Here is a 24615-nt window from a genome sequence, read left to right on the forward strand (position 1 = left end):
AGCAGACCGCCGCTTTGCGAGCAACAGGAGCCGGCTAGCGTCCCACTCCTCCCACCTCCTCCGCCAGCCTCCTCCTCCTCCCCTTCGGCTCCTCCCGCCCCCACCTCTGTGTGAGCGGCGGAGTCGCCCTCTCGCTGCCTCTTTCTCCCGCTCCCGCTCGCTCGTCTCTCTCGCTAATACTTCCCCCTGCTGTGCTCCAGGGCACCCAAGCATTCTCCGCGCTAACCTTAGGGACCAATGGTGCTCGAAAAGCCTAGGAAAAGCTGCTTCGGGCGCAGATAGTTGGAAGCCCCTGGTCCCTTCCCCCTCTCCCGGCGCAGCCCGTGCCCGGCTCGCAGCACCTTCTCGCTCCTGCACACTCTGTTTTGGGAGGACGGGGTGAGAAGGTGAAGTGGAAAGAACTGCAGAGCAGAGGGGGCCAGTCTCAGAGCTCAAATTTCATTTTCATTGAAGCAAATCACAGAAGATCAGTTTTTTTTTATTCTGCATTTTTTCCTTTTTCCTTTTTTTCTTTCTTTTTTTTTTTAAAGAAACTTCTTTTTGGGGGGGCGGGAGTTTGCTCTGGGCATCTGTTTTGTCCAGTAGTTGAAAAGTGAACTCGACTCGTGATGGTTCTCCTGTCACTTTGGTTGATAGCAGCCGCTCTGGTAGAGGTTAGGACTTCAGCTGATGGACAAGTAAGTGGAAAATAATAACAAGAAAAAACTCAAACCCAACCTTTTCCCGAAAAAGTTCCTCCCCTCTTTCCCCTCCTCTCTTTCCTCCTCCCCCCTCCCGCCCTTCCCTGTTATCTTGTGCGTTCAGGAACGGTGTTTGAGGGCTGGGCGCATCGTGCGGGGCCTTCTGGGGTGGGGGGTTGCACTGCAGGGTGGGGGTTATGACTGCCTCTGGGAGCCCAAGGCTTGTCACACCTAGGGCTCCCCCCCCCCCCCCCCTTTTGCGGCATTCGTAACAATTCCTGGTGACAAACTGCAGCCAATTCGCATCCTCGCCGGGCCATCTGGGTTTCCCCTTTCCGGAGGGCGGTCTGGGCGCTTGAATGAAGTTCTGGACGCTGGGTCCGGGATCCCAGTGCTCTGGCTGCTGCCGCTGGAGTCGGGTTTGCGGGGCTTTCTCTCCTCCTCACTGACTCACAGCTTTTTCGGGCAGCCGGAGGCGGGGGTTTCAGGAAGTCCCTGGGCCGGACAGGGAGCGATCCAGTAGACACGTGTCCTGGGAGGACCGCGGCCGGGCTGGGGTTTGACAGTTGGGGAGGGGGGCTGGGGACGTTTCCTGCCCTGCGTTTTCGTGGGCAGAGGCTGGAGGCGCCGGCCGCTTTTCTCCCCTCCCCCTCTGCACAACTCCACCTCTTTTAAAGCTAAGTTGAGTGCGGCTCTGTTTCTTTTCGGCCCAGCCCCCACCCACCCTTTGGAGACTCAAGGTGAAGCCCGATGCGCCTAGAAGAGTCCTTGAGAAGGCTCAGCGGGACGAGCCAAGCCGTTTGTAGTAAATCACATCAGCTCAGGGCCGGTGGGACTTTGGGCACAGAATTTCTCTGTGAGTTTTTGTAGCTTCTCTGCTCTGCCTGGTCTGGCCATAGGTTAAAAACTCGAAGAATGTCTAGTTGATTCTTGACCTCAAATCTGATACCTCAGGCCCCCTTCTAGCTAGAGATTTTCTTTGCTAATCCTCACCCAGTATCTGAGTTTTAAGAAAAGAATATTGAATGTCAGTATTTATTTTTGCTGGCTTCATAAATATTAAAATTAAAACGGGCAAACAACTGCCTGTAACAAACTGTTATTGAAATGGCTCATTCTCTTGCCCCAAGAACCTACAAACCAAGGTGCAGCCTTTAGGCACCAATCCTCGTCTCCAGCATTTCCTGATTAGCCCCTGAAAAGCATTAATGGTAGAAATAAAACGCACGAGGTGATAAGATGAAACCCAGTAACTGTTTCTTTTTACTTTCCCCCCTCCTTTCCAGGCTGGTAATGAAGAAATGGTGCAAATAGGTAAGCCTTGTTCTCAGATGTCATTCTTATCTTGGTAGAACGAAAGGGATGAAATTAGCTAATTAAAATATTGTTTCTGAAATTTCTCCCATTGGTGGTTAAAAAATAATTCGTCGTCCAGGAACATTTCTGTTCTTCTCTTCCTCTTTCTGGAGGAAGGTCCCACTTTTCTCAGGTTGAGTTGAAGTGGTATAAAAATTTGCAGTTGGATTTTTTATGCATCAATTTTTTCAGGCTTGTCTTTGGACAAGCCACTGGTAGGTACTTGGCAGATGATGTAGAGATTGGAAGAAGGCATGGAGATAAATCAATGTATGTAGCTTTAGGAAGAGTATATCTGATTAGAACAGAAAGCAAAGTGTAAGAATGCTACAAAGAAGGGAAAAATGAAAGGATGAAAATTTTTCTCTTAAAATTCTTCCAGCTTTATTTCTAATTTTTTTTAATGTTTATTTATTTTTGAGACAGAGAGAGACAGAGCATGAATGGGGGAGGGTCAGAGAGAGAGGGAGACACAGAATCCGAAACAGGCTCCTGGCTCTGAGCTGTCAGCACAGAGCCCGATGTGGGGCTCAAACTCACGGACCGTGAGATCATGACCTGAGCTGAAGTCGGACGCTTAACTGACTGAGCAACCCAGGTGCCCCATAAAACTTTTCCAGCTTAAAATAAGCCCTCCGATGACTTATCTTATTCCGCCTACTTTACAACAATTATCTGCTAATGTGTAAGATACTGCTCGGCGTTTGCAAATCACATCTACAACTTCAGTATTACCTGATGATGTGGGAATTACTCCCATTTTATGGGTGAGAAGACTGAGGCTCAGAGAGTATAAGTGAATTGTAACAGGTCATTCCAAAGTCCACGTGATCTTTTTTTTTCTTTTTTTGAAGCTGTTTATAATAATATAATAGTTCTGAATTCAGAGACTGAAGGTCATCTGGCCAGAAGACAGGCTCAATTCAAAGTCTTTTTATATACATTTAATTTGGATTACTTTAAAAGATAAATTTTCATTTTGGCAGAATATTAGTCTCTGTAAATTCTGTATTTGTCAAGTGATATTGTAAAGTCATCTTTTAGATGGAAAGTTTTGATTACTGCAAACATAGTTACGTGTCATTGCCTATGTGCTCTGCTCCGGGCGGTGTTAATTGCTTTGCGCAGATTATGTCATCTAATTCTCACAACCATTATGAGGTAGAGACACCATTGTGCCCTTTTTAGATTTGAAGAAATTGAAACGTGGGAGGTTCTGCAGCTACCTGCTGTAGTGCGTAGTGGAGAGCTAAGAGGATTTCATGCTTGCAAACTAATGCAGGAACCCCAAGATCCGGGCTATCTGCATATGTCAGAATGCTGTCGTGTGCAATCTTTGGCATTGCTGGAACTCTTCCCCAAGCTTAGACCTCAGTAGTAAGAATAGGACAAAGGGGAGGAGAGTGACTGAGAACTGCATTAAATATATAGCGTCTGTGAAGACATTTGTCATTTGTAACTCATGACATTTAGCCATCAACATATATCTTTAAAAATTTTTTTTTTTTTTAATTTTTAACATGTATTTATTTTTGAGAGATAGAGAGAGACAGAGTATGAGCAGGGGAGGGGCAGAGAGAGATACACACACAGAATTCGAAGCAGGCTCCAGGCTCTGAGCTGTCAGCGGAGAGCCCGACGCGGGGCTCGAACTCACAAACTGCGAGATCATGACCTGAGCTGAAGTCGGACACTCAATCGACAGAGCCACCCAAGCCCCAACATATATCTTTTTAAAGAAGGATTTAAAAAAAAAAAATCCTCAAAACAAGTAGAAGAGAAAGTTATCTTCCTTTTTTATTGCTTAATCGTTTGATTACTTACACATCCCAACTTTTCAATATGTAAATTTTAAAGCGGTTTTAAGATTATCCATTTTAGGGGCAGCCTGGGTGGCTCAGTCCGTTGAGCAGTGCAGAGCCTGCTTGGGATTCTCTCTCTCCCTCTGTCTCTGTCCTTCTCCTGCTCATACTGTCTCTGTCTCTCTGTAAATAAATAAATAAGCCTAAAAATTTTTTTAAAAAGATTACCCATTCTATCAAAGGAATAAATATATTGCTTTGATTAAATTTTCAGATAGAATCAGCATGCTCTCCTGTAAAGGCCCTGAGTTAGACTTTGGCCCATTCCTTTTACTAATATGAATCACGTTGGTTGCTGGTTTCTACAGGGAAGGAAGTGGCACAGGTGTGCTTAAATTTGGTAGGAAGAAGATAAATAGCAATATGGAAGAGGGGAGGGCAGGGGACTCTTGGATTGTGTTGCTGGAGATTTGCTTACTCCCAAGTGCCTTGGCTTTATGGGGATTCTCTTATTTCTATCACTTTTATTTACCATTTTCAGGTCGAGTGAAGAAAAGAAATAAAGATAAAAATAGGTTTGATTCATGAGTCTTGTGATAGTAAAAGTATAGCTATCATTTGGCTTTGGGTTATAATCATTTATGTAGCTCTTGAAAGGGGTTTAAAAATACATTTAAAAAAATGTGTGTAGTAATGAGACGTCTTTCCCTTGTCCCCATGTGTAAGGGGGTTGCCAGCTTGGAAGTTTGGTCAAATGCCCTCCTCTACATATAATTAAGTAATTTTTTTCCAATAATAAATTTAAAAGTGGTTTTATATAACCACTCTTAGAGGTGCCATTTGATGAATGGTACAATTAGGAAAGACTAATAAGGCTTGCAGAGTTAATTAACTTCTTGGTCTCCAAATTGGCTAGAGAAGAGTCCATGGTTCTGAATAGTTTCTGCATAATTTAATGTCTCAGGAAGACATAAATATTAATTAGTGACAAACCATAAACTATTAGGAAGCTCAATTAAAAAACACAGTTTCTGTTGAGGTATCATATACATGCAGGATAGTGCATATGAGTGTACCCCTTGCTGATTCTTCATGAAATGAACAGTCCTGTGTAACTAGCTTCTGGAACAGTAAGTACATTACTAGCATGAATGCCACCTTCTCAGCACTATCCTTCCCCCCGACCCCACCCCCGCCATGATAGGTAACCATTTGCTTGACTTCTGACAAGATTGGTTAATTTTGCCAGTTTTTAAATGCTTTTTTTAAGTACAGTCACACAACATGTGCTTGAGAAAATGATGAAAATGTGCTTAATAATGCTTTAGCTCTCTAAAGTAGGAAGGCTTTTATTTAGGTAGAGAGAGGGCAGTTGTGATGGGGCAGGTTAGAATATGTATAGATATATGATTTAGATAGTGTGTTGACAGGCGATTGTTCTTTCCTTCTCCCTCTACCCAGTGGGAAAATGCCCTCTTTTTAAACTTTTTTTTAATATTTATTTATTTTTGAGAGTACGAGACAGCAAGTGGGGGAGGGGCAGAGAGAGGGAGACAGAGGAACCTATGAGGGCTCTGTGCTCGAACTCACAAACTGTGAGATCGTGACCTGAGCCGAAATCAAGAGGTGGCAGCTTAACCAACTGAGCCACCCAGGCGCCCCCTAAAATACCCTCTTCATATGTGGGAAAGTATGATTCACCCTAGAGAAAACGGGTAAATAGGTTTTGATCTCTGACCTACTTCTCTGCTCCTTTGTCAACCAGAGAGGAACAATTTACCTACCTATCTACACCCGTACACACATATACTCATACATATATCTATATATATACATACATCCATACAAGCATATACATGCATATAGGTACATGTGTGAATATGTATGCACTGTGTAAATGTGTGTGATTCATGAGGTCATTAACATACTTCTGTGGCATGTTAGGGAGCGCTTTCATTCTGACTCAGAATATGGCCTTGGTGGGATGCCTAAGGTAATTGTGGGCAGCTGGCTGGCTGGCCTGATTGGGTAAGGAGCCTTGCTCTGTGACACATGTGGCTTAGGAAATAATCATGGTTTTGTAGAAATTGGAGAATCTGCAAAAGAATTCTCTGAGTCCTTTGTTTCATAAGCTGCCACTTAGATATTGCCTGAATATCATTAGAAGAAAAATCATTGTGAGGCTTTGGTGTTGCGCTGAGTTCCCTTGCTTACCCCCCTCTCTTGGAATCAGGGCATATCTATCTTTCTCTGCCCTATTTCTGTTTCCCAGTTTCCATTTCATTCTTAACAAAATAAAGTTGCTAATCTTGTCCTCTCAAATATCCAGTTTATTGAGAGAGATTTTTTCATCATTTGCAGGTATTTATTTGGTTTTCAAGGTTTAGTGTGAGTCACTTCACCTAGTCCTTGGCTCGTAGTGGGCATTTCTACTAGTGTAGACCTCATGAGAGCAAACAGTTTGTCTTGATGATTGCTGTATCCCCAGTGTATAAAATTGGGCTTGGTGCCCTGTGGGTCCTCAAATACTTGTTATTCAATGCATAGATCTGGTGAGCAGGGCATTATATTGGGATTCACCTGTGTTCTAAATTTTCTTAAGTGCTCTTGTTCTGTGCCCCTCTCCAGGTTTAATTGGTTCTCAAGAAAATGCTGATGGTCATAATGGCTATCCAATTAATTATTCAATGTTATCAAGACTCCTTGTAACTTCTCATTGCACTCCACAAAGCTCAGGGACCTGGGTTTATTAGTCTCCCATCTGTTCGTTAAGATTTGCCAAATTGAACTGAATCACGTACAGGTTTGGAATGCCCACTAACTTTGCACTAATGTCTACTTGAGATCATTTGCCTTGTTCCAGGCATCAGGGGAAATAAGATAACCTAAGCTTAAAATCGATGAACCCAGTGTGCCAGCAGCAATACTAAAAAGTGTGACTTAAAGGGATTTAAAGGGATCTTTTGTAAAATTTAGAATAGCTACCCATTTAGCCATTGTTCTTTCTTGTAACTAAAGATTGTGCACTTGACTTTATTGATTTAGCTTCCACCCCCTCCACTAAGCATCAAAATGGGTAATATTAAATGTTTTAAGCTTTGTAGATGAAGAGGTTATGAAGTGTAGCATGTTAATTTAGTACCCACAAATTATTATTGCTGTTTAGCTGAAATACTTCTTCCCCTTACTTTCACTGTTTTTTCTTGCCATTGTACCAAATAATCACAATATTGCTCAGAAATATTAAGAAATCCCCATGGTCACTTCTGCTTCCAGGATGATTATCTCTAAGCATTCTTTGCTTGCGGGGAGCTAACCCAGATTACCTTGGAAATCCATTAGGGACGATGCCAAATTGCCTGGTAAAATCATGAGTGATTTCAATATGAAGAGTTTGGTTACGCTACTTGGATTGAATATAGTAACAGTGATGACTTAGGTGGAACACTAATGCCAGAATTTTGGGAAGCTTCTTTTTCATGTTGCTCCCATAGATATCAGCTTTTACTCCTAAACTGTGCTGCTGCTATTGTTACAAATTGTTTAATTATTCTTTTTAATTAGTTTTCTTTCTGAACATAGATGTTTTACATGTGCCCATTATAACTGTCTTCTTTAATTTTTCTGTATACCCCAGATTTTTGACAATCATCTTAAATACTAATTTAGCATGTTCTTACCCAGTCATCATTTATTTATTTTTTTTACTTGTTTATTTTTGAGAGGCAGAGAGAGACAGAGCACGAGACAGGGGAAGGGCAGAGACAGAGGGAGACAGAATCGGAAGCAGGCTCCAAGCTGTCAGCACAGAGCCAGAGGCGGGACTTGAACTCAAAAATTGTGAGATCATGACCTGATCCAAAGTCAGATGCTTAACTGAGCCACCCAGGCACTGGTTACCCAGTCATCATTTAATACACATGTTGTGTAGGTTATTTTTGTATACCTGTTTTTGTTTTGTTTGGTATTTTAGTGAAATTTTCCACATCACTACAAAATCCTTATGAACATCATTTTAATCTCATTATCCTAATAAACCTTAATTTATGTACTGATTAATACCTATTTTCTCGTAATGAATGTTGCCACACAGCTTGCTTTTCAAATGACTACTTTAGGAGAAAGCTCTAGAAGCTGCTGGCTGAGTAAAACCAAATTAACATGATATGTGTTGGCAGATGGCTTTTGAAGTTTGTAGGACCTGAACTCTTACTGGTAGTATAGGGAAGCATTGATTTTTTAAAATGTCCATTTTAAATTAGTTTTGGGTCTGCTCTTCTTAAATCTGAATGTAATTTTTAAATATTTGGTTATGCCATCTCTGAAAAATGCAATGAATTATTTTTCTAGTTATCAAGTACCCTGGTTCATGGTTTAAGAGCAATTATAAAAATGTTTTGTAAATTTTATTAGTACTATGACAAGATTCATCTACCTCATAGAATTTGAGAGCTGTATATTCTTTCGAATGGTTAGTAAAGCATGGGAAGAGTTTCCTAGTTTAGGAATCTTTGTTCCCACATGTAATTTATCCATCATAATTTTCCCAATATGTTTATATGATTTTGCTGACTAACTGTAAATCCTTAGGAGAGATTTTGTGGTAATGTCAGTTTCTTGTTTATAAAAATGATTGCCACAAATTTAGCATGATGAATCTTTATGGAATTTAGAATAAATTGTGAACAGCATGAAACAGTCTATCTTGTTTTTGAAGTGACTGGTAAACCAAAAATAACATTTAGGAAACTTGTAGGAAGTAACAGGATTAAATACATGAATCTTCAAATACTGGGATCTTAGATGTTAAATCCCATTTCCTACAAATTTTCTTCATATTTAGTACTTATATTTTTATATATGTATGCATACAAATTAAAAAGAATGATTGAAGTCATTATTCATATGAGTTTGAGTTCTCTTTCTTTTATATGTAAAAATACCTCTTTTTCATGTAAAGTCCATTCCTTAATCTAAAACATAACCAGCATATCCAGGAGAGGACCTATTAGTATTCATTGCCTTGCTTCTATCAGATGGTCAGGGGCACAGACTCTGTTCACTCTGGTTTAAAAGCCTGATTCCACTACTTTCTAGCTGATGACTTTAAACTTCTCAAGGCATCACTTTCTTCTACATAACATAGGCATATCACTACTACTTACTTCATAGAATTATAAAGGATTCATAAAATGCTGGCACGTGGTAAGCAAGTTAGAACAATAGCTATTATTAGTACTATATCTTAGTCTTGTGCTTTTTAAAACACTTTTGCTCAATGAGAGCCACCTCTTTCTAACCCGTACATTTTTGATAGGTCTGCCTACCACCATGAATTTCCAGGAACCTTAATTTACTATGTCAAGGACTTGTAAACTCTCCAACCACTCAACTCACCATGTGACAGCTCTTTGAGAGTTCTATTTTCATGTATTATCTTAATGTTGGTAACTCAATATAGTGTTGCTTAATTCGTTGGAATATGGCAGTGGAGGGAGGAGTTGGGTAAGGAATGAATGGTACAAAAACAGTTACTCCATATGGATTCTGTACCAACTATATTTCATGTATGCAAGACACAATTCTTTCTTCTTTTCACCTTGTTTGTTAAAAGTCCTTTTCATTTCATTGAGAGAAAGTTCCTATATTAATCATGACTCCTTTGGATGGAAATAACAGGAACCCAGTTGACACTGGTTAAGGAACACAAAATTGATCAGGTAATCAAAGTCAGGTAGAGCTGAACCGAGGGCTCAAATAATGTCAGAAATCCCTCCCTTTCCTCCCTCTACTCTTCTTTCTTTCTCATTTTCCTGCTTTGGCTTTATTTCTTTATCAGGATATGATTGGTGGTGCCTCAGGTTGTGGCAAAGACTGTCACTAGCATCTCTGAGCTGTCATTGTACCTTTTACCCCAGTAAGCAGAGCACTTTTTTTTTTAATGATTATTTATTTTTTGAGAGACAGAGAGAGACAGAGCATGAGTGGGGGAGGAGCAGAGAGGGAGGGAGACACAGAATCCGAAGCAGACTCCAGGCTCTGAGCTGTCAGCACAGAGCTGACACAGGGCTTGAACTCACAGACTGTGAGATCATAACCCGAACTGAAGTTGGACATTGAACTGACTGAGCCACCCAAGCATCCCACAGAACACTTGTTTTTTGACAGCTCCAGCAAAAATTCCTGGAGGGGCTTTTATTGGCTACTTGGCTTTGAATGATTCTCTATGGTCAGGGGATGCAGTACCCTGATTGGCCTGAATTGGGACATTTTACTCTTGACTTATAGGGACTGAGAGTGGAATGTGGGTTGGTTACCTGAGGGAATACTGGGATGTAGTTAAAGAAAAAAGAGGACGGATGCCAAGGAGAACACATGTAAGGGCCTCCCAGCACAGTGCATGGGATCTGATGGCTGTGGTAGGTAGAATAATGCTCCCCCCTCCCCACCACAATAGGTCTACATCTGAATCCCTGGACCTGTGAATATGTTATGTTACATGGCAAGAGGAATTCAGTTTGCAGATAAAATTAAAGTTGCTAATCAATTGGCCTTTATTTATTTATTTATTTTTTAATGCTTATTTATATTTAAATATTTTGAGAGTGGGAGAGAGAGCGCAAGCAAGCATGTGGGCAGGGGAGGGGCAGAGAGAGAGGAAAGAGAGAATCCCAAGAAGCCTCCATGCTGTCACCACAGAGCTGGATGTGGGCTGGAGCTCATGAACCAGGAGATCATGACATAAGCCCAAAATCAAGAGTCAGATTCTTGACTGACTGAGCCACCCAGGTGCTCCAGTTGGCCTTTAAATAGGGAGACTATCCTGGATTATTGGGGGGTGTCCTGAGAAGTGGAAGAGGGAGACCATAGAGACAAAACTAGAGAGATGGCAGCAAAAGACAGACTTGGTCTGATGTTTTTGGCTTTGAAGATGAAGGAAGGGAACCATACGCCAGGGAATGCAGGTGACCTCTGGAAGCTGGAAAAAGTCAAGGAAACAGATTATTCAGTGGTTCTTGAAGAAATGCAGCCCTGTGAACACCCATGTGACCTATTGCAGACTCCTGACCTCCAGAACTGTAGGATAACTGTAGGAGAACTGTAGATAACTGTAGGATAACTCCTGACCTCCAGAACTGTGTTTCAAGTGGCCGAGTTTGTGGCAGTTTGTTACAACAGCAATAGGAAGCTACTAGAGTGGCCCAGTGGACTGTCCCAGTTTCTCATACCTTTGTCATACTGTGAGCCAGACGACTTTAGATTTGGAAAATATAATCACCACAAGGAAGCTTCAGGGAAAACCTTTAAAATGCTATTCACGTTTCTTATCTGTCATATTTTCCTAAGCTTTTGGCCCTGGGGACAAATGCTCATTTTCCTGGCTTTAAATTCTAGGCTCAATATTAGTCTTTCAAGGTATTATCTATCAAAAAATTGTGAGACATATGAGAAATATTAATGTATAGAATGTCTAATACAGCTCTTGAGTCTGTGAAACTTCCAGTGATGATAAATATAACCGGTAGACATCCTTCTTTAAAGCTAAGATCAGAATGTTAACATTTTGGCACTGGGGCCTCACATTAAAAAAACACAAAAACCAAAAGACTCCTCTATTTGTTATTCTGTTATTGATTATTTGATCCTTTTAAGATGTAGCAAACAAAGAAAATACTTGGACATTTTTCTTTAAAACTTTTTTTTTCACTTTTTTTTTCTTCAAAGATCTTCTCTTACCTGGTGTCATGTTCTGGAACACCAAAGAATGTGCTGTTCTTTCCTAAGTGACTCTCTTGAACATAAACATTGTGCAATTGCAACAAATATTTATGAAAAAGCCAGATTTAAAAAAAAATGAGGAGAATTTTTAAGTTCACAACTATTTGTTCTTTCTTGATGAGTAAAAAAAAAAAAAAGCAAGCTTTTTTTTTCTCCCCTCCAATAGCTTGATGAAAAATGTTTGACTGTGAAAGTAGGTTTGCAACGAAAATAAAAGACTTCAAAGAGTTTCTCCGGCTTGCGGTGATAAGAGCCTAGAGGAGATGAAGTGAGGAAAAGAATTTGGCTGTGTTCAGAAGTTTAGCATGTGTCACAACTAACTTTTAGTTGCCTTTGAATGAAGATGGGTCCCCTTCGCTGTTTGTGTTTACAGCCTTGGGAAGCCCTTCAGTGTGTGGTGCCCTCTTTAAACGTCCACTCATCACCCTGCTCACATCTTTTCTGGAGCAGCTGGCTCCTGTCGTTTCTGATGAAAGTCATTCTCCTACCCGCAGCTCAGGATTTGGAAATGTTGTTGTTGGAGCTGCTTCTTTAGCAGATCTTGAAAATGCTTATTCGATTTCATTCTTGTGGCCAGATTGTTGCATACTGAAAGTTTATACCTGAAAAAGGAAATTGCCTGTGTGAACTGTCTCTTTATAGTAATCAACCAGTTCTTGTGAGAGAATCTCAGCATCTGGGTAGGGTAATAGAGTATGGGTTCTTACAGCTTGCCTGAACTTCAGGCCCTCGGTTGACATGGAGCTTGGAGATTCCTTCTAACCGTATCAGAAACACCAGACTGGGGCGGGAATAGAGGTGGGTGAGGCCTGAGAGGTACTGGCAGGTGGAAAGAATGTTCAGTTCACTTCCAACTTCCATAGCTCTAGCTAGATGGTGATGGTCACAGTGATAATAACATCAGTTAATTTTTCATCTATTAAAATCTTAATAGCTGGTATAAGCCTTTTATGTGCCTTACCACCTTATTTGAGCCCAGTTATTACCCTCATTTGACAACCTGTGAGCCTTAATTTTCATAATTTGCTTGCAGATGGCAAAATGTGCATCAGCTTGAAATGAGAATTCAAACACAGTGCTTTCCGACTCCAGACCTTTAGTACTCAACCATCATACCCTCCCTGCTCCTTTCCTTGCTTGGGAACTCAAACCACATTGCATCAACCACAAGTACTCCAATATTTTGTGTACCAGTTGTAGCTTGGGCTTAATTAGATTAGCTAAAGATTGCTGTGATATGGGCGAGCTTTGTACAGTAGTCACTTGAGGTTTTGTAATGTTGATTGTGCTACTGAATGCTTTTGTTCTCTTACTGTTCCATAGTGTGGTCTTTGAAATGTGCTAGGGGCCTTTAGTAATCTCTAGGAGATGTTTGGGTATCATTCCACAGCACATAGACAGATACCAAGCTGCCTGTCCTCAGTTGTGAGCTTCTGTGACTGAATACATGAAGGTATTAAGATGATCCCAGATCACAGGCACAATGGCATACAGTGAAAGCACTCCCTCTCAATCCACCTTCCCAAAAATAGCCATTGATTTTTTTTTTTCCTCCAAAGACTGTTGTATGCTGGGGACATTTAAGCATAGTTAAGATGCCACACCTGTGCCCCAGGGAACTTAAAATCTCTGAAAGGACATGACGTAAGCATATAACTTTTCACCCATAGAGATTTTTGTAACTTTTATCCAGACAAAGCATGACAATGAGATCTAAGACACTTAGACCGTCAGTCTGTACTCTGGACAAGACAGCAGGGAAGGTTTCCTGGGAGAGATGGGCCTTGAGATAGGCCCTGTGGGCCAGGTTGGATTTGTATAGATAGAGAGAAAGCCGCAGTCCTTTCCCTGGGGGCGAACAGTTGGGTAGGACTTTATAGGCAGGCATGATTAAGTTGGGTATAGTGAGCTCATTAGAATATTTCAATAGGCTAATACGGGAGATGATATTGCAAAGAAGTTAGGGACAGAGCGCAGAGGGCCTTCAATGACACTTCAGTTTGGATTTGGGTTCTGTTACCCCGTCTTCAAGTTTCAGCTTCTTATTTTGTGAAGTGAGAGGATTTCATTAGTAGAGGTCTTTATGGCAATTTTCATGTCTAATATGGAAAAAAGCTATCAATTTTCTGAATCTGTTTTATCCTGATGTAATGATGGGCATTGAAACTATTGAGAGAGAACAACATAGCAATATTAATACCTAACGTTGACTGAGCCACTCTGGATTAGGCCATTTAATTGAAAAACAATTTTTTTAAATGTTTGTTTATTTTTGATAGAGACAGAACACAAGCAGGGGAGGGGCAGAGAGAGAGGGAGACACAGAATCTGAAGCAGGCTCCAGGCTCTTTGTCAGCACCAAAGCCTGAATTCAGGACCCATGAGATCATCACCTGAGTTGAAGTCAGCCTCTTAACCCATTGAGCCACCCTAGGCGCCCCTAGGCCATTTAATTTTGATGAATCTATGAATGGGATGCTGGTTTCCTCATTTTACAGATGAGCACTGACAAGAAAGTCTTAAGTGACCAAAATCACAAAGGTAGTAAGTAGTAGAATTTAAGCCTTTTAAATGTGGGACTTTAAAATAGTTTTCCTGGCAGTAATTGAGACAGTATTTTGGTACAATTGATATAATATTTGGTAGTGAGAAATTATGTCCGGGACTTTGGATTCGGTACCTTGTTGGTTTGCAGTGTATAGCAAGGAGGACTTAAAGTGATTGGAAGAGATGGGATTAGTTTGAGAGCAATTTCTAAGAAGAAATCTTGAGGACTAGAGTGATATTAAATGGGGCTGGGGGCTGGGGGTAGGGGGGAGTTGAAATAAAGTCAGTGTTCTAGCCTAGGGCTTTCCGAGACTCAGCACATCATGAACAGAAACAGTGAAGTCAGGAAGGCAAGCTGACTATTTAGGTGAAAATGAGAAACTTGGCTTAGATATTTTAGGGGTGCAGAGAGGGGACAACACATTATTCTAGACAGAGAACTGATACGTTTAAGTTTCAGTTTGAGGGAAGTGCCTCTTTTTTTTTTTTAACCTGTATTTACTATTTGCCCATTATGTGCAAATACTTGGCTGAAACACAGACACGTGTTAAAAGTGTCCAAAGTCTCAGAAATGATAAAAATTTTGAAACAATTAGAAAATTCTAACGTGGTTGACATTAAAATAGAAAGTCTGATCAGTTAAAAGGTCTTCAGGCATATGAAACACAGATTGCCTCCTCAGATACTTTGTAGGTTATGTTTAATATTTGTACGTGTGTACAGACTATACAACTATCACACACACACACACACACACACACACACACCCCAGAATGTGTCTTTTTCATTCAGCACAAAGAGGAAGAAGGCATCAAGTTAAACTCTCAAATGAGGAATTTAGAGAATTAATTTTCTGACAAGAAGAATTGTTAGTGTTATGATTAGTCATCCAGTGAAGACGTGACAACACTTTTTCTTAAAGGTAGTTAGAGTTTCTGAGGAGATCCCGAATGTAAACATACCCCTCTTACTGGCTTGAGGGAACAGGTTAGAAATAGCAAATACAAAGATATAGTAAAAATATCTTTTGCAAATAAGGCTGGGGGAACAGGGGGCTCTCACTTTGATAGGAAGTGTGCTCCCTGGGTGGGGTGTGTCAGACCCCCTGGGCTAGGGTAGGGCTCACCCCTGCTGAGGTGGAAGACAATGTGTCTCCTATCAGGATCCTTACCCGGAAGAAGAATGAGGAGGGAGTCTCTGAGCTTTGCAAACTTCTTATTTTCCGAGACCTATCAATCATATACATCACTCTTCTTCATGAGGCAGGAAGTGGGGTGGGGGAGTTGGGGTGAGGGGGTGGGGTAGGGGCGTGGGTGGGGAGAAGGGTGAGGCAAGGGATGGAGAGGCCCAGAAGAGTCAGAGAATGATCTCTCTTCACAGAGAACAGGAGCAGGTTAAAGGCATTCCACCTCTAACTTAAAAAAAAAAAAAAAAAAAAAAAAAAAAATCAATCTACTTGAGATGCCTTTATTGTAAGAAAGAGGCAAAGATGAGATGATTTTCAAGGTCTTTTTTTTTTTCTTTTTTTTGACCTGAAGAGATATTCTGTGAATATCTAAAGGGATTGCGGAGTGGGACTGATTTCCTGCTGCTTGCTTCTAAGTCTGAAGGTCTCTGTGTCTGCACTCCAGGAGGTCGGTTTTAATGGTTAGATCTACTTTTTGGTCCTTAGTAGGTTAAATATAAGACCTAGATACTATGAAATGTTTGATTTACTGGTCAGCAAGAGTTGTGAGAAATAGATACAATGTGTGCAAGCAAAATTCTGGCTATAGAAGTATATGACAACTTGTGTAGTTGGCTGTCTTTGCTTGGTGGTAAATTACTATTTGGGGAAAAGATGCAAGATGGTACATTCTAATTTTAGGTACACCCTCAGGCTCAAACTTGGCTCTCATTCATTCATTCACAGGTATTTATTGAGTGACCTCAGGCTCTATTTTAGGCACTGGGGAGCAATAGTAAAGAGAACAAGTAACAATCCGTACCCTCCTGAAGCTTATATGTTAGTGGGAGAAACAATAAATAAGTAAACATAAAAACAAGTATAGGATGTCAGATACTGACAAGTTTTGTGAAGAAAAGTAAAATGGCTAAGGGGATAGACAGGACACACCTCACTGACAGGGCCACATTAAAGCAAAAACCTGAAGGAATGGACAGGTGAGTCATTCAGGTCACCTCGGGAGGAGATCCCAGGGGAAAGTAAGCACAGTGAGTAACCTTGAGATGTGAGCATTCTCAGTGTCAGGCTGTGGGACAGAGTAAAACCCATTTTACTTTGGGTTGGATTTTGAGAAGAGTGCCTTGTCTTGCCACTTCAATGACTCTAGCTCTATTTTGAGGATAGTTTATAAAGGGGAGGAGGAGTGGAAGCAAGGAGAACAGGTATGCGGCACATTCAAAACTGAGACCACTGGCTTGGACTGGGGCGGTAGCAGGGGTGGTTGTGAGCTATGGTCAGTGGAGATATCTTGAAGGCTGAGTCATTAGAATTTGTTGAAAGATTTGTTTTGTGAGGTGATAAGAGCTAAGGATAGTTTAGTCAAGTTTTTGTTCTGAGTAGCTGGGAGGATAGAGTTGCCAATTATTGATTTGGGAGGAGAGACATAGGAAGTTTACTTTTGGAAATATTAAGTTGAGATGCTTAGGGAATGTCTACTTGGAGAGGATCCATAGGCAATGGAGTTGACAACACAGGAGCCCATGGATGAAGCCGGAGCTGGAGATGAAGGATTGTGAAGGCACTCTCAAACTCATGGGATGGGATGAATTCACCATGCAGGGGAGGGTAGATGCAGAAGAGAGGAGTCCATGGACCAGGTCCTGCAGCACTGTGGTGTTAAGCCAGTCATGGAGGATGGAGGGGAGACCACTGAGGAAAGAGGAGAGCCAGAAGATGTCCTGGAAGCTAAAGAAAGAACATATTTCAAGAAGGAAGGAGAGATGAGCTGGGTCAGAATCTGCTGATACGGCAAGTAAGGAGATAGAGTCTTGGCCATTGGTTTCAGCAAGATGGGGTCCCTAGTGACCTCTAGAGCCTAATTGGGTCAGGCTTAAGGAAGAGCAGGAATGGGAAGACAGGACTTGGAGACATCTGTTGTAGTCAGTCATTTCAAGTGTTTTGCTATGAAGGGTAGTGAAGTGATGGGGTATCAGCTAGAGAGGACTGTGGCGTCAAGAGGGTTTTTATTAAAGATGGGAGATAGGATGGCAGCTTACTAGTTTGATGGTGGGAATGATCTAGTGAAGTGGGGAAACTGATGAGGAAAGAAGAGAGGACAGTTGCAGAAATTGTTTTTGCAAAGGCCAGAGGGACTAGGATATGGTGCACAACTGGAGGATTTGCTCCTGGGTAAGATCACAGACAGCTCATCCACAGCACCTGGAGGGAGGTGGACCATGTGTGTGTAGACACCAGGCGGTTGGGGAAGGTTCACTGCATCTGAGTGCTGCTTGGGTACCTAGTGACCACAGTGTGGCTTTATAGTGGCTCTGCCCATTTGTGCTTGTAGAATTTATGGCCCACGAAAACCTTTACATACCTATTGCTGTGGCCCTTAGCCATCTCTGCTGACAGTTGTATAGTTTCACATTTTAAAATTGCACATGGGCAATATTTTAATGCGTAGCCAACTTACATTTAACAGTAGCTAATATGTATTGCATCTTCTGCATAATCGCATAATCTCATTTAAACCTCTTTCTAAGTCTGTGAAGTTGGAACTATTACTAGCCTCCAGGTAACACCTGAGGACACTGAGCCTAAGAGAAAGCAAAGTTCTTTGTTTTGACTTAACTTGCTTCCCAGACAGTGTGGTTCCTTCCTTAACCATAGGCTGTGCTGCTTTGTGGAAGTATTTGGACCTATGAAGTGTGTCATTTCTAATTATAGTAAATTGACACTGGATATAATTTAATTTGCTTGTATAATTATAATCTGAGATTAAAATACTTTTGATAGCTCTGAGCTTTCCTCACCCCCCGCCCCCTTTTTTCTCCCAAAGACGGAGGATTTGAGAGCCTTTTACAGAAATGTTTGAAGCTACGCTGGAGGAAAAATTGGTTGGCTGGCTGCAAGTAGACAAGACGTTGTCATTCGTGTGGTGGGTTTCCTTTATAACTCAGATCTTAAATTAGAAATCAGCAGCAAGATGTTCCATCTATTCTGAAGTGAGTAAGAGCACAGGAGCATGGTCTTCAGTCAGAATGATCATAATTGAAATTTTCCTTCGGCTTCTTGCTTGCTACGTGTCAAGCCTTCCGGGCTTGCTTTCTCATTTGTAACCCAGGGATAATAACATCTACCTACTGCAATTGTTGTGAGAATGAGGGATGGGAGAGTCTTGAGCATAAAGCGCAGTGCCCAGTATTTATCCTGCCAATAAAGGCAGGTAGCCTGGTAGCTCCTTTGTCAGTTCTGCCAGCTACTGTCCAGGGGGATGGTGGCCTGAGGGTTTACTGAGTGCATCTTTTCCCTTGGTTACTGTACTTCCCAACTGGAGGATTACCCATGGCAGGTTTAATTTCAGCAGTGTGTCTTATGTATGCATGTTTGGAATGATTTGTCACTTAGCATCAGAGAAGACAAGGCTCTAAAGAAATAGGCCGTCTTTATTTTGAATAAAAATGCAGAGCATACTGTCTGACAGTGGAAAAATGGAACTGTCCCAGAGAGTCTGGGATGCATGGTTTGCCGTAAGCCTGCGGCTCTGCGTGTCCTCGTGGGTGTGGAGGAGTCTCCTTGAATTCTCCCTAAATTTTCTAGTGGTCCGGTCACTTAATCCAGGCATCAGTATATTGTCTAGACTTTGGTTGTGTGAATTCCCTTCAGTGGAGATGGGAAATCTCCTTCCCTTGAAAGAGTAAACATATGGTTAGAGAACGAGTTATAACTGGGATTACTTGTGCAGCCAGACACCCCTGGGCCTTGGGTAGTTTGTCTTGTGAGTTAGAGTGTCGCAGCACAGACAAAGCAAAGGCTCTCTGGTGACCTGCATCACTAACTTAATACATGTTAAACAGATCCTACCGACAGGAGACCCTGGTATGTACAAAATCTTGTATTAGATGACATCGGAATTAGCAAGCTGAATGGGGAAGTTTCTCGTCCTTAAGGAATTGAAACTTAAATTTGGGACAGGCTTTGTCAGTCCCCATCCAAGAGCCTGATTCATCGCCTACTGTGGAAACCGTCCCCTCCATCACTCTGCTCCTGTGATGCTTGAGTCTATTCCATAAAATTTAGAGTTCTTTCTATAAACCAGAAGCGACAAAAGTATTCCCCATGGATTTGTCTGTAAGAGAGGCCACATCTTTGGGTCTGTGCTTACGCTGATGCCTCGCGTAAGTCTTCGGCTGTGATAGAGCCTACGAAACAGGGATCGTGTGCTGTCGCTGCCGGTATTGGAGTCGGCCTTCACTTTACTCTGTGATATGACAGTCCTCACTCCTCTGCCTAGTAAATATTTACAGCAGGGTCATTTGATCTGTGCACTTGATAAAGAAGGATATTTTGTTTAAATACATTGGTCACTATAAATGGCATAATGATAACAAACATGCACTGAAAGAATTTCCAAGTTGCAAAATACCTTCATTTGTCTTCTGGTATTTTATACATTGTTTGAAGTATTTCAAATGCAGGAAAACAATGAAAATATTCTGTAAGGATACTTTCAGATCATAGGTTGTAGGTTCAGTTATGAGGCATTACACTTTCATTTATTGGATGACATACACGCAATTCCTCTAGGTGAGAAGTATTTGTGGATCATATCATTTTTTTCAGGGTACTTTTACACACTGCAAGACTGGTCTTAGGCTAGAATCATGAAGGTGGGGAGCTTTTTAACTTCTGTTATCAGATTTTGCTTGCCTTCTTTTCTCGAAAATCTTTGTCCTCCTCATTTTCTCTTCCAGTATCCATGGTCTTTTGCTTCAGAATCATTTCTAGTAAGGGATAAGTGGTTTATTCAATGTGCTATCTTTCTCAAGGATGTTTGCACTTTAGCAGACATTACACATTTGGCTAAACTAGGGTAATTAATTGTGAAATTAAGCTTAACATGTAGTAGGTGGTCACTTATGCTGTAAGTAAGGTAGGCCCCAAATACACATCCATATTAAAATGAGTATTGGAGCACTTGGGTGGCTCAGTCAGTTAAACCTCCGACTTCAGCTCAGGTCATGATCTAACAGTTCGTGAATTCAATCCCCGCATCAGGCTCTATGCTGACAGCTCAGAGCCTGGATCTTGCTTTGGATTCTGAGTCTCCCTCTCACTCTACCCCTCCCCCGCTAGTGCTCTGTCTCTCTCTCTTTCTCTCAAAAATAAAAAGCATTAAAAAAAATTAAAAAAACAGGGGCGCCTGGGTGGCGCAGTCGGTTAAGCGTCCGACTTCAGCCAGGTCACGATCTCACGGTCCGTGAGTTCGAGCCCCGCGTCAGGCTCTGGGCTGATGGCTCAGAGCCTGGAGCCTGTTTCCGATTCTGTGTCTCCTTCACTCTCTGCCCCTCCCCCGTTCATGCTCTGTCTCTCTCTGTCCCAAAAATAAAAAAAAAAAAAAAAGTTGAAAAAAAAAATTAAAAAAACAAAAACAAAAAACAAGTATCTGTCCCACATAAGGAATATGGTGCAAAATGACAATGCCATTTGCTCTTAACTAACCCGCATCTCCATATTCAATTTCTAGATTATGATTTCTACTTTTTTTACCCATTTTTCTCATTTTCTAAAAATGTTCTGTGATTTATGGAGCACAACTCAAATGTAGCAGAATGAGTGTATGGGCTTTGGAGTATAACTTGGATTCATATCTGAGCTTCACAGTTGCTTGACCTTGGACACATACTTCCTGAATCTCAGTTTCCTCACCTGTGAAGTGTGATTGTTAGGGTTGTTATGATGGAAAAAATATGTGTAAACAACAGCACCATAAACTACAGTATATAAAGTATAGGCCTATGGTAAATGCAACATAAGGTTGCTATTTTAATCAGTAATACTTCTAGGAGTCTTAAAGGGAAAAAATAAAACAATCAAAAAATTTCCTCTACATAATAACAAGTTTGTTAAACATTTGTAGCAGGTGTCAGTTGTGCCAGTAATAAATTAATTGGGAGCATGTCTTGATTATAAGCAAGCCAGATATAGTTTATGGAAACGTATTATATCCTCAAACATGTAATGTGATATGAATATTCACATTGTAATACATGTTTTAAAATAAAATGATTCATTGAACACAGAGTTACAGAAATATATTTGAGAAATGATTTAAGTTCCCAAAATTTCATACTTAGGAGATGGTTTGGGAACATATATATTTTGCAAGTTGAGGTACAGTCTTGTGAGGTGGGCACTTTATGCCTATGTTTTGTCCTCCTGTGTTCTCTTGTTGCACAGGCTTCTACAATTCTATTTTTCACCCTACAGATTTACCAAAATTAAAGAGACAGAGAGAGTATGAGCTGGTGACTCCAGTCAGCACAGATTTTGAAGGACACTATCTCTCCCATATTCTTTCTGCAAATCACAAAAAGAGGTCAACGAGGGACGTGTCTTCCAACTCTGAGCAATTGTTCTTTAACATCACAGCATTCGGAAGAGACTTTCATCTGCGACTAAAGCGCAACACTCAGCTGGTAGCTCCTGGGGCTGTTGTGGAATGGCATGAGACCTCTCTGGTGCCTGGGAATATAACCAACCCCAATAATGATCATCAAGCAGGAAATGCTTCAGAAAGAATCTGGAAAACAGAGCCTTTGCAGACTAACTGTGCTTATGTTGGTGACATCATGGACATTCCAGGAACCTCTGTTGCCATTAGCAACTGTGATGGTCTGGTAAGACTTATTCCCTTTTGTGCGCATGTGTTTGCAGGTGTTAGGGAGTACAGCATGGTTTCAGGGTGGCTTAGTAGGTAGAGGTAGAAAGGAAGTCTTATTGTTATATTTTAAGTTCAGGAAGAAGCATTAGAAAGCATTTTACTGTCAAAGATGTGTACATTGGCTTAATTTTGACATGAAGACAACATTATTCCAAGAAACAAAAGATAACCTGTTTTTATCTTTTTTTTTTTTTTTTTTTTTGCTTATATTTTCACTTGTGTTACTTTGGGGAATTTTATTTCCTTATTTCTTTCAAAGCATTTTGAAAATTTTCTAAAGAAATGTAGATTCCTCCAAAATGATAGTATTTCACTTCTTATGTGGAAACTTTGGATATCTTCTTAAAGAAAGTATTTTGAATGCATTCTTTCACTTCCCCACAGAATGCTAAAATGGGAAATGAGCAGATACTTTGTCAGAATTTGTTCAAATAGCATTACTTTACAAACATGAGATGTAGTTCTTTCTGCATTGCGGCTTTGAATCAGTTTTTTCTTTATTTTCAAATAAAATACCCATATATTGCCCTTCAGTTTTGTTGTTGAGGCCAGTAGTAACTGACCCTTCTGTACATACCCCGCAGATGTGAAATATTTTTATTTGTTTTGTATCTCCAGATGCCATTTGAAAAGTGTGTCAGTGTTTATGCCTCTTCCATCCACAGTTGACTCCAAGTCTTTGTTCAAAAAAGCAACCATTTTTCTATCTATGGTGGCCAGGCTGCTGTTTCTTGGGAGTTCAGAGCTATTCCCTTTGTTTTGTCACTCTTCTGGGAGTTCTCAAAATATTCCTTATGTTCCTGCTTGTGATTATTCTACCTTGGCTGGTCTTCCAACAATACCATTAATTTTTTGCTATTGTTGTTTGTTCTATGCATAGGCCCAACCCAGAGGAGTTATGATACATATGTTTTATCAAATGCTAGTTAGGTCATTGTTTTAGGCTTTTTTTCTACAGTCTTGTACTGCCTCCTGATGTTCTGTAGGCTTTTAAAAGCCCGCACAGAAAACTGAATAGAACAGGTCCATGTTTTCAAGTTGGATTCCATTAGGTTAGGATCTATATATATATATGCTCACATTTGGTGCTAGGTGGTATTCTGGGTTCTGAAGGCATAAGGAATCTCTCAAATTCTTCTCATTCTACACAAAGGTTGAATAGATGGGAATTATGAAGTCACTGACTGGGAAATAAAGAAACACTTTCTAGAGGACTAAGTTTAAAGTAATTCATTGAGAGAGCTTGATTCAATACTACTAAGATATAAAAGAAAGTAAATTATATAAAAGGTACTGTTTTATAATACTTGTAAGTAAAATATATTGAGTGTAAAACTTAATTCAGTGTTATTTTTTAGTTTTCTAGCATAAAAAAAGTGTGTACTTTTTATTTTCCTAGTTAAGATTTGAGATGTGGGATATTAGCTTGAAAATTAGTTTAAGGAAGGTAAAAAGGCAAAGAAAGCATTTTTAAACCTGACCGAGAAATCAGTATTTTTCTTACTGTACAAGTCAAATGATCTAATCACAGAGACAGAATCTGGGGCAATAACACATTGTTATAAGGAAGAGGAAAATATAGAGTAGGAATGAATGTTAATTATTAGGATTCTTTAATTTCTCACTTTTAAGATACAGTGTAAACATCATGTATACATGGATGTTGAGTGCATGTCTGTACTACATTGCAAGTATTCATTTGTTCCATTATTTGACCCATCAGTTAATTAATTAAATAATATTTGTGGGAGCCAGTAATGGACTGAGTGCTATTCTAGGCACTGTGAAATGGTGAAAGGAATAATGGTTACCATCCTACAGCTCAAAGACGTCAAATTTGCCATAGAATTTAAGTGTCAAAATATTTGGCATATGTATGTAGAGTAGCGTCGTGTTTAACTTGAAAAATTGTAGTTAAGGGAAATATCTTCTGGAGAGAGTTTATGGATAGGACAGAGTTTTGAGCCAGAGATAAGTGGCTCAGACCTTCAGCTTGATCCAGGAAAAGGGTGGGTCTGGCCTGCAGAGAAGGCAGTGCTGATGATGTGGGTATGTGAAATGAGGCCTTTTCTAGAGTTTCCAGCTCAGAGTAGCCATGTGCCAGGAGGAGGAGTGAAGATGAGGGCAGGAAGAGCAGTGAGCAGGGTCACGGAGAGCACATCACCAGACTGGAGGGATAACACCAGGACCACTTTATTGAGCTGGGGACAAATTCAAAGAATTGCAGGATTGCATTGGATGGGATAAGCCCTTAGCAGAGATGAAGTAGGAAGTTTAATTGAAGGGAATGTAAATAAACTTGGCTGATTCCTGAGCCCATTTTCCCCTTTAACTGGCAAGGAAGGGATTTAAGCTTGACCTTTCTTGACCTTAGAAAGGGAAGCTGGGATACTGAGATAACATAGATGCCTGAGGATTAACCTGATGGGCTATGAAGCCATTGCCCTGGGAGGCTCTGATTTTTTAAAAATATTTTTTTTAAAGTTTATTATTTTCAGAGAGAGACAGAGTGTGTGTGGGGGAGGGGAAGAAAGAGAGGGAGACAGAATCCAAAGCAG

General features: G+C 40.8%; 1 protein-coding gene across 1 annotated transcript; it reads left to right on the forward strand.

Moving 5' to 3' along the window:
• Positions 1-579: 579 nt before the first annotated feature.
• LOC125164681 (A disintegrin and metalloproteinase with thrombospondin motifs 3-like) lies at positions 580-22121 on the forward strand. Its single transcript, XM_047857530.1, has 3 exons — positions 580-677; positions 1967-1994; positions 21604-22121. Exons 1-3 carry the CDS (start codon positions 609-611, stop codon positions 22092-22094), a joined length of 588 nt encoding a protein of 195 aa, XP_047713486.1. The 5' UTR covers positions 580-608; the 3' UTR covers positions 22095-22121.
• The last annotated feature ends 2494 nt before the right edge of the window (positions 22122-24615 follow it).

This window comes from Prionailurus viverrinus, chromosome B1 (genome assembly GCF_022837055.1).
Source record: "Prionailurus viverrinus isolate Anna chromosome B1, UM_Priviv_1.0, whole genome shotgun sequence".
NCBI lineage: Eukaryota > Metazoa > Chordata > Mammalia > Carnivora > Felidae > Prionailurus > Prionailurus viverrinus.